This window comes from Muscardinus avellanarius (assembly GCF_963383645.1).
Source record: "Muscardinus avellanarius genome assembly, chromosome: 15".
Taxonomy (NCBI): domain Eukaryota; kingdom Metazoa; phylum Chordata; class Mammalia; order Rodentia; family Gliridae; genus Muscardinus; species Muscardinus avellanarius.
Genome location: NC_137801.1, coordinates 87,736,135 through 87,752,138, shown reverse-complemented (window position 1 = coordinate 87,752,138; position 16,004 = coordinate 87,736,135). Strand labels below are relative to the sequence as shown.

The window sequence follows — 16,004 nt, the reverse complement described above, 5'->3', positions numbered from 1 at the left end:
CATAAAGAAATTGAGCCCAAAGTTAGAAACTATTAAATGTCAGGGCTGATGTAAAACAAGGCAGTTTTGCTTAGCAGTCTGCAGACAACAATGTACCGCAGTGACCCACCTCGCGAGTCAGGACCAGAATTCAGGTCCTAATTCCCAGAGCTTTTCCATCAGACCATCTGCCTCTAGCGCAGAGGCCACATGTGAGGGTGAGGTCAGAACCCCAACAGACAGTCAAACACTGGGTGAGCTTTCAGAACACACCTCAGGAAAACGCATCCCACTATAACCTGCTGTGTACCACTCAGTCTGACCATAACACTACTGATTTTATAGTCCAGCCATCACCTAATGAAATGTTTTAGACGGAATTAAAGCTGGGTCAGCCCGATTGCTGCATCCACCCCGTGGAGGTACTCTGAGACATACCATGAGCAGCGCGGTGGCAGGCCCCCCACCACGCACTGTCACTGCGGCCCCCAGCCCCCACACACAAGCACCGCCGCTGGCTTCTGGTCTCTGTCAGAGTGGCCTGGCACTTCTCCACCTTGCGTCCTCAACCGTTTTTAGCAAACTTCATTCCCTTAGTTCATTCACGAACATTTACATCTAAGCCAGGGAAAAGAATCCCTGCCCTTCTTTATAGTCTCTCCACTAGCAAATCGGCACCTTAAAAGAGTACCCAGAGGAGGCTGGGACTGAGGTCAAATCACAAGAGGGCAGAGTGGAGTTCTGGGCTAGGGTCAGGTTACTGGCCTGGCGTGCAGATGTCCAAAGGGAAGCGGCACCCAGGCAGGCCTCACTTACCCCCAAGCAAACCATGCCCAGGGCCAGGCCGGCAGCCAAGGAATACGACTCCCTGTCCGTGCAGTACTCCATCTCAGGACCCGGGGGCCGCCCTGCGGAGAAGAGGGAGCACACTTCAGGCTGCCTCCCAAGCCCACAACTCGCAAATACAGGGGCGTTCACTTTCTTTTTTTTTTTTTTTTTTTATTTTTGGTGGTACTGGGGGTGGAACCCAGAGGCTTTCTACCTCCGGGCTACACTCCCAGACCTATTTTATATTTTATTTGGAAACAGGGTCTCACTAAGTTGCTGAGAGCCTCACTAAGTAGCTGAGGCTGGCTTCGAACCTCCTGTTTCAGCCTCCCAAGCGCGGGGATTACAAGCGTGCACCACCACGTTCACTTTCAAAGTTGCGTAAAAAATATGGACTCAAAGGCAGAACTGGTGGTGCACACCTGTCATCCCAGTACCTGGGAGGCTGAGACAGGAGGATCAAAGACTGCAGCCAGACTCAACAACTTAGTGAGACCCTCTGCAACTTAAGTGAAACCCTGTTTCAGAGTAAAAAATAAAATAGGGCTGGGGATGTATCTAAGAGTTAGAATGCCCCTGGGTTCAATACCCAGTACCACAAAAATCAAAAAGGAAACAAGAAATACAAATTTAATATTACTCCAGAGAGTTATGACATTATTACGGTATGTAACCATCAGTCTACTAAAATAGTAACAATCTACACATAACATTAGCCATGGATAACACTGCGTGCGGGCTTTATCACGGTTGCTCACACAAGCTACTGCTGCTTCTCCTGTGTCTACCTTTCCGGGGTTCTTGTGGAGAGGGGTCTCCCCTTGAGGAGTCGGCACTACTAAGCCTACCTATTTCAGCCAACAGCACTTCCGCCGTGTGCCTGTGAGCGGTGCCTTGGTACACGAGGCCAATGCCAACCACGGCGGCCACCTGGACGTTGTGAGGCACGTCGAGCTCCGTGGACGTGGGCGGCAGGAGAGCGGGGATGTGGATGCTGAGCAGCCGGGTGATGGACATGTCCATGGTGCCGAGCTTCGCCGCAGAGACCCCAAGCAGCAGGCCGATGCTCGTCATTTCGTGGCCCTGAGACAGGAACGGAAGGTGCGGATTAGGACGAAATGCTGACTGCCACTTTCAGCCAGTACTTGAAGGTGACACAGACAGACAATACGGTGGCAACTACCCAGAGTGTATTAAGAGAAAAGAAAAGCGCAACATTAAAAATACACGAATCCAACTCTAAAAAGTAGTGTAAAGGCTGGGCGTGGTGGTACACACTTGTAGTCCCAGCATTTGGGAGACTGAGACAGAAGGACCGTGGTCCACGGGCAACCTCAGCTCTTAGTGAGGTCCTTTGCAACTCAGTGAGATGCAGTTTCAAAAGAATAAAAAATAGGGCTGGGGTACAGCTCGGAGGTAGAATGTCCCTGGGTTCCATCCTCAGTACAGACAAAAAAAATAGTATAAAGGCTGGCGTTGTGGCTCAGAGGTAGAGTATTTGCTAGCACGTGTAAGGATCAATACACAGTGCAATCAAAACCAAAACAGAAGAAAACAGTATAATAAAATTAAAAGCACAAAGCATTGTGAAAGGTTTTTGGTACTGAGCAAAAACTCAGCAGTATCACCCCTCTGTCCCAGCCCCCCAGTACTGGGATAACAAGGATGCACCACCATGTCCAGCATGGGAGAGTCTTACGAAGGAGTCCCATTTAGACTGGAGGAACTGGAGGGTTAGCAGGAAAATCATCTCTAAGGAATATGACACTGAAAATGTTGTAAGAGGAAGGACGGCAAGTTGGCAGAATGGCAGCAGGAGGGGCCTGCCCGCTTAGGGAGAGGACACTGGGAAGACAGAGACACTCAACTGGGCAAGGTCACCCGCGCGCAAGGGGAGCCACCCCCGGGAGGTGCGCGGTACAGCCGCCCCGCTGCCGGGGTGAGGACGCAGCATGCGGGTGGCGGCGGCATGCGAGTGAGCAGCAGGGAAGGGGCAGGGGAGGCGCGGCCGGCTCCCACCTTGGTCAGGTAGTCGTGGATGTTAAGCGTGGCCAGCTTGGTGAGGTGCCCGTTCAGACCCAGGGCCATGAGAAAGCCGGCATACTCGTTGGCCAGCTCGGCATGCTTGGGCTTGTTGTACACGATCCAGGCCGAGTCGATCTGGGAGGCGGGGGCGATCTTCAGGCCCGCCGCCACGCCGTTATGAAAGCTGGCCCAGCTGGCCATGTTGGGGGGCACGTCGATGTTCCCACTGCTGAGGTCCACTGCTGTGTTCCGAGGAGGAGCGCGCCCTGCCCAGCCAAGGGAAGGTTAACACGAAGAGAAGGAGCACTCACAACGTAACACTGCTCCATTCGGACCTCAGGAACAGGAGTACCGTAACTACATTCAAAACCCTTACGCCAACCCCAGAGCAGGCTTTATGGACACTTAGCAACCCGAACTTTCAAACAGCGCACCAGCCGGGCGTGGTGGCGCACGCTTGTAATCCGAGCATTCGGGAGGCTGAGACCGGAGGATCGTGGTTCACGGACAGCCTCAGCTCTTACTGAGGCCCTCTGCAACTTAGGGAGACCCTGTTTCAATTAAAGAATAAAAAATAGGACAGGGGATATAGCTCAAAGGTCAAATGCCTCTGGGTTCCATACCCAGACCTGCCAAAATAAATAAAAATAAAAATAAATAAAGTAAAATAAAAAAATAAAACAGCACACGATTCATCTTGTTAAAATGCATGGAGCAATAATAACTGGTGCGAATCTGGGTAGAATACTCTACTTTGAAACCTTTTTTTGGGGGTGGGGGGTACTGGGAATTGAACCCAGGGGCTTTCTACCTGAGCTATACCCCCAGCCCTCCAGTCTTATTTTATATTTTAAATTTTGAAACAGGGTGTGAAGTCACTGTCCTCAAACCTTTGATCCTCCTGTCTCAGCCTCCCAAGTACTAGAATTACAAGCGTGCACCACCATGCCCAGATGAAACCCTTTTTTCAAACAGCAGAGAGCTTAACTAGAGACTAAAGTGAAGCTTCATAGCACAGCTAACTGCTCAGGTAATAAAGCTCAGCCCCTGGCTAAGGCCGCCATGCTGCTCTCAAGCTCCACCCCCGCTTTCTCTGAATATTATAGAAACATATATTTAAAGAGACAAGGCCTTCCTTAATCACTTTAGCTGTAGCTCTCATTTACATGTGTCACTTCTATGTATACAGAGTATCTAGTTATATGCTGTTGTTAAAAACACCAAGCTGCACACAGAGACAGAAATATCAAAGCATCTGTTTCACAGACTTGAGTTACACAGTGAACTACAAGAGCATTCACTAAACTTAATTTTACGGTCAACATATTTTGCTTACTTTCTTATTTTTGTACAATGATCATATATTTATAACATTTTAAGACTAAATATTTTTATATATTACACTTTAAGATTTTTAAAACTCAAAATCTCATCATCAACAGCTCTCTAAACTTTTCCAAATGGCTTTTTTATCTTAATAATCTCATTCAAAGGAAGTTAGTAACGAGCTCTCTTCTACCTCCCTCAGTGTTTAGAGCGATTTGCTGACCTCTGCTGCACCACTCACAGTCATTCAAAAGAGCCCCTCCCGGAGCCCAGACTCCACGTACCAGTCAGATTCAGCTTAGGAATGGGCAGCGGCTCTGTTGGAACAGGGTGGTATGAGAACAGGGTGAACATCCCTCGCCCCACCGGGAGGGCCATGGTCCGCTGACACAACTGGAGCAGTCTACAGATAAATGAAAGCCAAACTATGAACATTCCCAAAACAAAGGCCATAACCGAAAGGAGTGTACTGCAAGGGAGAGCCTTCCACAGCAAGCCTCTCTCTCACAATGTGTAAGACAGCCGCTTCAGCGTAAGCCCTCCCAGGGGTGCAGGTGAAGCACCCACACACAATCACTCCATTCTAATGCCCTGCCCCTAGAGACTCTAGAGGGGACACAGGCAACCTTCTTTGGTTCCATATTTACTTTGAATAAAACCAGCCGGCCTACATACCAAGCCAACGCTCTCTAGGCATTCAAAAAGACACTTTAAATTTTATTCTGACTGATGCCAATCTTCTCAAAGAAAACGATGGTACACCTTCAGTTTCCCCTCCGTGCTGCTTTTCCAGCTAGCTGCCCTCAGCACAGAGCATGCCCTCGGGCCCTTTGGCCAGACACCCTCCGACACGCCGCCTGTGCTATGGCTGTACACGAAGAACAGGAACAGACCTGGCTGCCTCAGGGGCTAACGTGTCACCCACAGAATGGCTAGGGCTCACAGGGTGAAGACCGCTGAACAGCAGGCACATTCAAGGTCCAAACGGTCTCTGTGGCTATCTAGGAAAACTGATACCACTCTTTAGTTTGTTCTGCTCTGAGTTACATGACATCCAGGCCCTTGTGCCAAAATAAAAACTAATAATCTCTCCTTAATTATACATACATCACTGCTTTGCTAGCTGTTCTAAGATTCCCTGAGAACACAGCCGCATTCATTTGAGATAGGGAAACTTGAGGCCAAGAGGGTGCACCTACAGAATTCCCCTCCCCCCACCCCATGGCACTGGGGATTAAAGCAATTTTTTTGTTTTGAAAATGAGTCTCACTAGATTGCTGAGTCTCACTACTTGCTGAATCCGTCCTTGAAGCTGCAATCCTCCTGTCTCAGCCTCCCAAGGACTGGGATTACAGTTGTGCACCAACACGCCTGGCTCCCATCGAATTTTTTTTTTTTACACAAACCAATGCAACGTTGCAGAAGACACAAAGTTACAACAGTAGTTAGAATACCGTACCCCTGAATCTCAGATGGCACTGATGAAATCAAGTACCAAGAAAACCCGCTATTAAACTGGTATCTAGTGACTAAAGGATACATTCTCATTTAAGCTATTAAAAATGGAATCTGAGCATCTCAGAATCAATGTGCTGTCAGCAGGAATGTGGGGCTGCACCGCGCTTCCTGTGCCCTGGGCAGTTCCCCGGGTGGTCAGAGAGACCCTGGGAAAGGGGATGCTGCAGTGTGCCTCCTCGTACTGTGCGGCAGCCGAGGAAGGAGAGGCCACGCAGGAGCGGCCATGCCACACACCGCTACTATGCTCCGCTGTGGACTTCGCCCACAGTCACGTGGCAGGGAGTCTGGCCAACTCAGACCTTTAGTCGTCTGCGGCTCAACGTGGGACACTCCACCGCCTGAAGCAACACTGTCAGACAAACTAGGGACTAGGAAACAGTGGCAGAGACAAGGAGACAACCGAACACCACACAGGCCTAGGCACTGGTCCTGGCACGTCGCGGGCACGTGGCACTGGTGACTAAGTCTTGCAACCTATACATGCTAACAGGACGGCAGAGAAAGGATTATAGAGTATTTCTTTTCATATTAAAAACAAAAAACCTGGTATACTGATTTTTACTGCTTAAGTTACTCTCACAAAGACTGAATGCAGTGTCTAGCTTTTCCTGTAAATTCTCTTTCTTTTATCATATCACGGACTGAACCCAGGGGGTTCTACCTCTAAGCCACATCCCCAGCTCATTTAATTTGGCAACAGGGCCTCACTCCGCTGCCGCGGCTGGCCTCAAGTCTGCGATGTTCAAGTCTCAGCTTTCCTAGCACTAGGACCACAGGCGCACACCACACTTGGCCACGCCTGTAAATTTGTAGGGTGACTCCCAGAAAAAAAGTTTTGGATTTTTTTTTTGCAGTACTGGGGATGGAACCCAGGGGCAGGCTACCTCTGAGCAACACGCCCAGCCCTATTTTTAAGTACTTTAATTTTTTAAACAGGGTCTCACTGAGTTGCAGAGGGCTCGCTAAGTAGCTGAGGCTGTCTGTGAACTGCGATCCTCCAGTCTCTGCCAGTGCTGGATGACAAGCGTGCCCACCACGCCCGGCTAAAAGAATTCTTTTGGAACATGAAATGGTGGCAGGCCTATAACCTCATTACTCGGAGGCTGAGATAGGAGTATCATAGGTTCAAGGCCAACCTCAGCAACTTAGCAAGACCCTCGGCAACTCAGTGAGCCTCTATTCCTAAATAAATAAGTAAGTAGGGCTGGAGTGTCGCTCAAAGGTAAAATGCTCCTGGGGTTGAATCCCACTACCAAAACAACCTTTCCAATTCACTTTCTAAACACCACTACTGTACTTCACAAGAAGAATGACATGACTATGTCCTCGTATGCCAAAGACAGTTGAGAAGACGTGTGGCTGACGGGTCAGATGGAGACGCGGTAGAATGTGACTTGCAGGCGCTCTGAGGCCCGCCCGGCGGCAGGAGAGCTGCGCCGGCGCCGGGCGGCAGAGGCAGGGCCGCCCCTCACCTGGTCTCCCTCTCTTCGATGAACTCGTGGTCGCTGAGCTCAGGGTACTGCACCACGTTGACGCGCACGGGGTGTGCGCTCTGCAGCAGCCGCCGCACATCCTGCACCCTCAGGTCCTCGCTCCAGATCAGCGACATGACCTCGTGGTTCAGGTCGTTCATGCCGTCGTCCTCCTCCTCGGCCTCCGTCCCTGAAGGCACGTCTGCCGAGAGCACCTGGGCGGCAGACACACTGCAATGCGCCTGCTGCACCAACGCAGGGCCGTGCCCAGGCACACCAGGGCCTGGCCTGCCTGTGTGTGCGTGTGCACGTTTTTACTGGAAACTGAACCCAGGCGTTCTCTACCTCTGAACTACAACCCCAGCCCTATTTTATATCAAGGTCTCGCTAGGGTGATGAGTCTCACTACTTGCTGAGGTGGGCCTCAAGTCTGCGATCCTCCTGTCTCAGCCTCCCAAGTACTGAGATTACAAGTGTGCGCCAACCATAACTAGCTGTATATACCTATTTAAAAGGCCAAGTAAAACACACGAGACAGCAGGAGACCAAAGAGCTGCATGTCAACTGCCTGAGCTCAGGACACACGTGCTCTGGCTTTTCCTACACAATAGCTGAGACGTGGCTAATAAAAAGGGAAACTGACTGCACCTTCCCGGCTCCAGGCAAGGAGGGCAGGCAAGAGAGACATCACACACCCCTTCCCCTGCATTTATGTTACAGGAAAAAGATGAGCTCGATTACAAATCCCATCTGGCATACACCCTGGGGACAAACTGATACATACACTTGCAAAAAGATAAAGGGAAAACAAAGCACACGTTTGCTCCGCTGTACTTGCGGCTAAACTTTCAATTCCTACGTTGATACTCACGGATTTCCCTCTGGGCAGGTTTCCCTCACAGGCCTGTTTGGAAAGATCCTGGCGTCCGATCAGGAGACAGACGTCCTCCGGCCAGTCCGAAGCAGGCTGCTCGCGACAGTGATAAATCGCATCCCTGATGGGAAGCGCGATTCCAAAAGGAAGAGTTTCCAAATCTCTTAACGTGAACCCTTGTGGTGAAAGGAAGGAGAACAAGGGAGAGAGGCGGTTTAGACACATAGTGAACAGACAAACAAAGCAAGCCTGAGGGCACAGGTCTGGGGAACAGAAAGTAAAACTAGCCAGGCGCGGTGGGCACGCTTGTCAGCCCCGCGCTTGGGAGGCTGAGACAAGAGGATTGCAGGTCAAAGCCAGCCTCAGCTACTTAGTGAGGCTCTCAACAACTTAGTGAGACTCTGTTTCCAAATGAAATATAAAATAAGCCTGGCAGTGTAGCCTGGAGGTAGAAAGCCCCTGGGTTCCATCCCTGGTACCACAAAAAAGAAAGAAAAAAGAGAAGAAAAATAACTCTCTTCCTTCCTCCCCAGCTAATGATAGCTCCTGAGGATGCCTAAGGACCCCGGCCTCGCTCACTCAACGGCAGTCTGCAGCGCTGATCCCATTCATTTCAGACCTGTCAAAATGCCTGTTTCTGACGTCCGCGTATCACGATGGCCTCAGGTTCCAACGTGCAGCAGAGAGGGCTCTATTCTGAGACCAGTTTATGCTGCCTCAGCCTCAGAGTCCAAAGCGAACAAGACAGACTTCATGCACGCAGAGACTAAAGGCTGGCGTCCCCGCTATCACTGAACACACGCCACGCAACTCCCAGGGAAAGGAAGAACGGTGCGACAGGCCATAACCCAACCGCAGACCTTGCCAGAGGCAGAGCCCCTCCTGCCTCCCAGCCCCAGGCACCAGGGGAAGCAGGACACAGAGAGCCCATACCTACGCTGGTCATCCAGACAACTAATCTCTCAGCGAGGCTGGAAACAGACGTCGCCGGCCGGGGACTCGGCCTGCAAGAGAATGGAACAGCTATTACACGGAGCCGACGTCACAGTATTGTTTTACATCTTCAATATAACAGCACAATAAATGAAAGACCTGTTTTCTTCTTGATCCACTTGCATCTTTTGGGGGGCTAAAAGGCAACAAAACAAAACTTTATTTTGATAGCAATCCTAGCAAAGAAAACATCTAGCCTATAGAGAATACATTTAGAATTAAGAACTCACTTAACAAGTCATTCCTAAAAAAGTATAAAACAAGCAATACTGTGATACACGGAAAACAATAATTTCCTTGAGGCTAATGCAGTCCTCTTTTGGTCACGTTGAAAATAAAAGAGCTAGCCGGGCGCGGCGGGCACGCTTGTAATCCCTGCTCTTGGGAGGCTGAGACAGGAGGATCGCGCAGGTTCGAAGCCAGCCTCAGCTAGCTTAAGAGACCCTGTTTCCAAATAAAATATAACATAGGTCTGGGAGTGTAGCCCGGATGTACAAGGCCCCTGGGTTCCATCCCCAGTACCACCAAAAAAAAAAAAAAAAGAAAAAAAAAGAAAATAAAAGAGTTGCCAAATTTTAAGTAATCCTATGTGAAAAGTTAGTTGTGCACTATTGACTAGCACAGTACTAGGCCTCTAAAGCAAACTCATGTACATTTTCATATTCTTATTTCAATTTTTTTGCGTGTGTGGTACTGGGGATTGAACTCAGATGTGTTCTATCCCCAAGCTACACCCCAGCCTGATTTTATTTTTTGTTTTGGAACAGGGCCTCGCTACGTCGCTGAGGCTGGCTGTGAGTGTGCGAGCCTCCCGTCCCGGCCTCCCAAGCACGGGGATTCCTGCGTGACCAGCAGGCCGCTGCTTCTTTCAAGTCTGCCGGTGTGTCCTGAGTGCCGTGGCCAAGGCCTCACGTGTCGCTCACTCACCCAGAGTCACTCTGGACAAATACTGTGTGGCTTCTCCAGACACGGAGCTCTCGTCGCCCAGGATGTAGAGTGCAATGCTCTGTGAGGAGAGAACGGGCCGTTACCCTAAACCTCCGAAGCTCGGGCGACTGGGCAACGTGACACAGGGCGGCTGGCCCTGGCGGGAGACGATAGTCAGCGGCCCCCGCACACCACCCGCAGGGGAGCCCGGCGCCGGGTGGCGCTGACGTGGTCTCGGAGCCTCAAGGAAGCCAGGCATGGCAGCCCGCGCCTCTCCCGGCAGCCCCTCGGGAGGCGCACAAGGGGAGCACCAGCCCGTGCCAGCCAGGGCGACACACTGAGACTCCACCTCAGAAGGAAAAGGGGAGAGGGAGTTTTGGGGAGGTAATATAAATGCTCATGTCCTAATTACGGTGGTGATCGTGTTATATACACTTTAAATGAAATTTGGAGAATTGTACACAGAATGAAAAAAGTTAACTTTACTGCACAATTACTTTTCAGATCAAATTTTAAACGGGACAGGCAAGGCCGGGTACGCACCAGGACGACAAGGCGGCTGCGCTCACAGACGCCGGGCAGGTACGGGTAGGGCGGCGCGCCCTCGCCCCGCAGGCAGGCGCTCGCCCACTGGTAAATGCTCGGGGGCTCCGCGGTGAAAAAGGGTGGCTGGTGCAGAAAGCCTGCCTGGCCTTCAAAAGAGACAGCACTCGTGAGGACGCAAGAACACCACGGTGAGACACCGTTTCACTCCCATACTGTTTAATTCTAAAATACATGCCAATTTATTCAGCATATTGTTTTATTCAACAGTACATGTCTTTCAAGGCAACAAGAATAACATTTTTCCATATTCTCTGAAATGCTTTGTTTTCTGCCACAGTGAATAAGTGACTATATATAAAAAAAAAGCTTACCAATTTTTCTGTCCTAATCGTAAAGGGGAGAAAACAGAGCAGATGCCCATGACTGGGATGTTCTAGGAACCAGGCGCCAACTTCGAGTCCCTTTAGCTCAGGTCTCTGTCAGTATGTGGTGATAAACTAACTGGTCTACACCCGCGCTGTCCACTGTGGAGCCACCAACCTACTACGAGTCTGTGGACGACGGCGAGTGTGCTGAGGAACTGTTTTTATTGTAACTAAACTTCAGTAACGTCAGCACAGGTCAGGTCAGAGCACCCCGGCACCGGAAACTCGTCTACGCTTCTATAGGTCAGAGCCTAAGCTGGGCTCAGTGGCACACACCTGTGATCCCAGGACTTGGGAGGCTGAGACAAGAGGATGGGAGATTGGAGGCCAGCCTCAGCAACTTCAAAATGAAAAACAGAAAGAGGGAGGAGCGCACCGAGCTCCAAAACGAGCCAGAACTGCGGCCAGGGGAGCCCATGCGGGGTCAGGGGTCACGCTGCCACCCAGGCCCGCCTGCGGGGAGACTGTCACTGCGGTCCAGAGCCTCGACCGTGGGATGAGCACTTACCGTCATCAACTGCGCACACCTGCCCGGTGGTTCTGACCAGCGCTGGGTAGTCTCTGTAGTAATGATCTATGTAGGGCTCCAATCTTAAGTCCCTACAACAGTCAAAGCACATTGAAGGAGGCATTACAAGGCTTCGCCCAGAGTGAGAAAGACCATCACGCGCTTCAGTTTAAACCCCATGTGATGAGAAAGGCGACGAGCGGATCTGGTCCCGTACTGTGCCGGGCTCGCGGGCCGCCGCGGCCTACTCCCCTCTTGCTGGGCAGCTCGTGAGGTCAGACCGCAGAACAAGCGGTCAGACCTCATCTCCCTCTTACTCGTCAGCTGCGTCACCTCCGCGAGCAAGCTCTGTGAGCCCCAGTGCTAGACAACTCACTCTGAAATGGTGAAGAGTAAATGAGATAAAGGGCCGGGCGCGGCAGACATGCTGTCATCCCCGCGCTGGGGAGGCGGAGACAGGAGGATTGCGCAGGCTCGAAGCCAGCCTCGCTGGCTTAAGAGACCATTTCCAAATAAAAAATATAAAATAGGTCTAGGAGTATAGCCCGGAGGTAGAAGGGTTTTAAGAAACCCCAGTGCCACCAAAAAAAACAAAACAAGACTGCTGAACTCTATTATGGGAGCTATGTTGTGTGGATCCCCCGCAAGGGCCTGAAAGGCAGGAAGCCCACAGGCTGCCCCAGCGAAGCCACAGCTCGGCCAGCTTCTGCATCGCCCCGCAGCAAGCGTGACTCGGACCCTTCTCACCTGAACATGGGATGCTAACTGGAAGGTCCCGGGGCACACAGGCATTACTACAAACCAGCCTGGATTACTACAGCGCTGCCACCACAGGGGGGCCGGCCATCCTGTCCAAAATGAAATGGAGCCGGTCATCTCCATCTTCCCCAGACTTTCCACTAGTCTTAGGACAAAGACTACAAATCTCACCATGGCCCACACCCCTAGACAACCAGTATCTTCGAACAGCTCTGTGGCTTCCAGAAAATGCTGAATGCCCTTGTAGGTTTCAGAAACGTATCATCAAACAAGCTCCTGGCAATTTCTTTTCACAAACAGCATTTACCTTGCCAGCTGAACGAGAAGGTCGACAAGTGCACAGATCCCTTCTCCCATCAGCGTGTTCAGCTTAATCTCCTCGTAGACCAGGTGAAGAACGAAAAAGATTGCAGGCGTATGGCTGAAGAGGAGCGCAGAGGAATCCAGGCTGAGGTTCTGCGAAGACTCTTCATCCTTCACCCTCGGGGCCGCCAGAGAACTCAGACATAATGCTCTGTTCAGGAGATGAGACTCCACGTTGTGGTGGTAGTCCGAATTCACTAAATACTCCCAGTCCTGAGGGGACACAAAGCATGCTGCCGAGAGATGCCACCGTGATGTCAGCACCGACACAGAAAGCCAGTCACTAACGCCACCCACGTGCCACTCCACGTGGGGTCAACCTAAGAGTGCGCGCGCGTGTGTGTGTGTGCGTGTGTGTGTGTGTGAAAGCCACAGTCACTAACGCCACCCACGTGCCACTCTACGTTGGGTCAATCTAGGAGAGAGAGAGAGAGAGAGAGAGAGGGAGAGAGTGTGTGTGTGTGTGTGTGTGTGTGTGTGTGTAAGAATGCCCCTGAGTTCAATCCCCAGTACTGTTAGGTCAATCTAAGTGTGTGTGTGTGTGTGTGTGTGTGTGTGTGTGTGTGTGTGTGTTAGAATGCCCCTGAGTTCAATCCCCAGAACTACTAAAATGAAATAAAACGGCTGGGGCATAGCTTGGAGGTAGAATGACCCTGAGTTCTATCCCTAGCACCACCACCAAAAAAGAGGGGAAAAAAAGGTAGTGTTAAGCAGGGCATGGTGGCACATGTCTGTAATCCCAGGACTTGGGAGGCTTAGCAGGAGGATCACACATCCAAGGCCAGCCTCGGCAATTTAGTGAGAGATTATTTCAAAACAAAAATTGAAAAAAGGCCAGGTGGTATAGCTCACTGACAGAATGCCCTGAGCCCAATCCCCATAACCACCAAAAAAGAAAGAAAGAATACATCTATGGCATCTGGTATGTCCTGGAGCCTACGTTAGAAACACTGTGTAAGACAAACGCTATCACCTGAGGCGATCAACTGGCAATAAAGCAACAGCAAGGCCACGAGACCACGCAGATGACGACGAAGACACGAGGACAGACGAACACGGGAAACACTGTCACAATCACTGTCACTCGATACTACGATAAAAGCTAAACGCGCCAGAATACAGACAACTGACAGGAGTACCACGGCGGTGAGAGACAGGCTAAGCCTCCATAAATCAACTTGTATTATCAAAAAGAGTGCTTACGTCATCAGACCCCGTCTCGGAAGGCCTTGCCTTTTTGGGCGCAATGACTGGAGAAAGTGATCCTTCAAAGTCAAACTGGAGTCACCCCAAAAGAGAAGATAAAATCATAAATTAATTAGTCCACTAAGCAACTTCAAGGATTCAGAAATCAGTTCTGGTGATTATGGGATGTGAGGAGAGCCATCAACACGCATTTTTTCCCTGGAAACTAAAAGTACAAATATCTTTCTTGTGAGCCATGGTGCAGGTCTGGTCAAGCCAGCTGTGAGCTTCACCGAGGTCACCCCTTTGTGTCCTACTCGGGCACAAGGAAGAAATGCCACCTTCACGCAGCAAGGCACTGGCAGGAATCCTGCGCTTGCCACCACGTCAAGGAAGTGGAACAAAAACCCAAGGTAGAGCTGACAAAGCAAAATGCCAGCGATTCACCAGTGATGACCGCGTCACCAGAGCTTTGAGCGAAATGACCAAGGCCACGCGCACCTCCAGCACTGATGGGGCAGGAGGCGGCCCGTGCCTGCAGTCCTGGCTACTCAGGAGCTGCGGCAGGAGCTTGGGCCAACCTGGACACAAAGTGAGATCTGTCTTAAGTTTTTTTTTCAATTTTCTTCTTTCTTCCTTTAGACTATCATGGAGTAAATTAAGAGAACCACATACTTCTTTACAAAAGAGGGCAATACCTCAGTCCACCCAGAACACGGAAACAGAGGGAACTAGTTCTCTGCCAAACACTAGGGCGACACTGTACAATACTTCTCCGCTGGGCATGTGGCGCACACCTATAATCCTCGTACCTGGGAGGCTGAGACAGGAGGACGCAGGTTGGAGGATAGTCTGAGTAGTGAGACTCCTATCAACCTAGAGAAACCCGGGTTCAAAATAAAAATAAAAGCCGGGCCTGGTGGCGCCCGCTTGTAATCCCAGTACTTGGGAGGCTGAAACAGGAGGACTGCAGGTTAGTGGTCAGCCTCTGATACTTAGTGAGGTCCTTTGCAACTTAGTGAGACCCTGTTTCAAGAGAGCAGGCTAGTGCACTTTACAGCTCCCCGGCACCAAATTCTCTTCCTGGCAAACCAAGCCATGTGCAATAAAGACAGTCTTGTCTTCAGAAAAGAACACCACGCCATGAGTCTGAAGACAGGCCAGCCCCAGTTTTGAGCAAATCACAAGCATATGGTCTCTGAGACTCAGTTCCTTTACCAACCGGCAGGCAGTCACTTCACCAGATGAAATGAAAAATAGCACGTGTGCTCAAATATGCTATAAAGACTCTGATTATAATCACTAGTAACGTGTGGTTAAGTATGAAATGGCCTTTGGCTTACAATATATAACTCAGCCTGGCATCACTCCAATGTTCTGAATAAGGTACACCTAACACTGCACTTGTCTGCTGTATACTCTGAATGCTCTATTACCAAGTATGCAAACCTTACGTTGAGAACAGAGTGACCCATGAAGGAAAGAACTGCTTCTACTTACATTCCGGGTCCACGCTAAGCGGTCTGTGTTGTAACCCATCATGTTCAGTAGACAGATCACGAACAAATTCCACTCTGAGTGACAGCTGGGCCCGCCAGGGGCACTGTGGACATTGTACCACTTGACGAGCATCTGAACGGCTATTTCTTTTGGCAGGATAAACTTAATTGCTTGCAAACATGTTTGTACTATTAAAAGCAAAAGTTAATTTTAATATGCTTCCTATGCATGCATTTCAATCAGAACGCTTTTAAGTTCCTACTACACAAAGGCCACCTATTATGGAAGGAGAACTGTCACTAAGGAGCCAATGAGATGTAAACACTCCTAGCAATCACCTGGAACTCCAGCCTGCGGCTGAATGCAACAGGGCTGCAAGAGGTCTGCGGCCAGCTGTTTACCATGCAGTCTGGATCAGAAATAAGGCGAGCAGCGGTCTAGTTCACTAGAAAGATACGCTCCATGCCTGTGGCCCAGCACTCTCTGGGGCTCCCCGTCACTCACACAGGCCCCAGCCAGACACTGAATGAGAGGTACGCTATGAACACGCACGATGCCCACAGTAGTGAGTTTGCGTGAAGGTGCTTACGGCGCTTGCTAGCCTTGTACCACACAGCGTGCACCTCTTCAGAGAGCAGTGCTGGCTGGCCAAGCGAGACGCCCGGGAGTGAGCGCACCTCCCGGGAGAGCGAGTCCAGCCTTCTGGCTGCTTCTGACCGTGTTCAGTTCTATGTGTCTGTCGCAATGTGCCAGGGCGACGCACACAGCTTCCGCCG

General features: G+C 50.6%; 1 protein-coding gene across 1 annotated transcript in view; it reads right to left on the bottom strand.

Annotated features, from left to right (window-relative positions):
• ANAPC1 (anaphase promoting complex subunit 1) overlaps nt 1-16,004 on the bottom strand; it is a gene marked incomplete at both ends in the record, with an annotated part of 60,875 nt that overhangs the window by 22,187 nt on the left and 22,684 nt on the right. The window contains 14 exons of the mRNA XM_080711447.1: nt 796-887; nt 1,656-1,890; nt 2,827-3,098; nt 4,443-4,561; nt 7,149-7,363; nt 8,020-8,198; nt 8,956-9,026; nt 9,115-9,151; nt 9,943-10,021; nt 10,486-10,634; nt 11,422-11,513; nt 12,488-12,756; nt 13,747-13,821; nt 15,229-15,416. Of these exons, the coding sequence (XP_080567573.1) occupies nt 796-887; nt 1,656-1,890; nt 2,827-3,098; nt 4,443-4,561; nt 7,149-7,363; nt 8,020-8,198; nt 8,956-9,026; nt 9,115-9,151; nt 9,943-10,021; nt 10,486-10,634; nt 11,422-11,513; nt 12,488-12,756; nt 13,747-13,821; nt 15,229-15,416 (2,072 nt within the window). The remainder of the gene's footprint in view (nt 1-795; nt 888-1,655; nt 1,891-2,826; nt 3,099-4,442; nt 4,562-7,148; nt 7,364-8,019; nt 8,199-8,955; nt 9,027-9,114; nt 9,152-9,942; nt 10,022-10,485; nt 10,635-11,421; nt 11,514-12,487; nt 12,757-13,746; nt 13,822-15,228; nt 15,417-16,004) is intronic.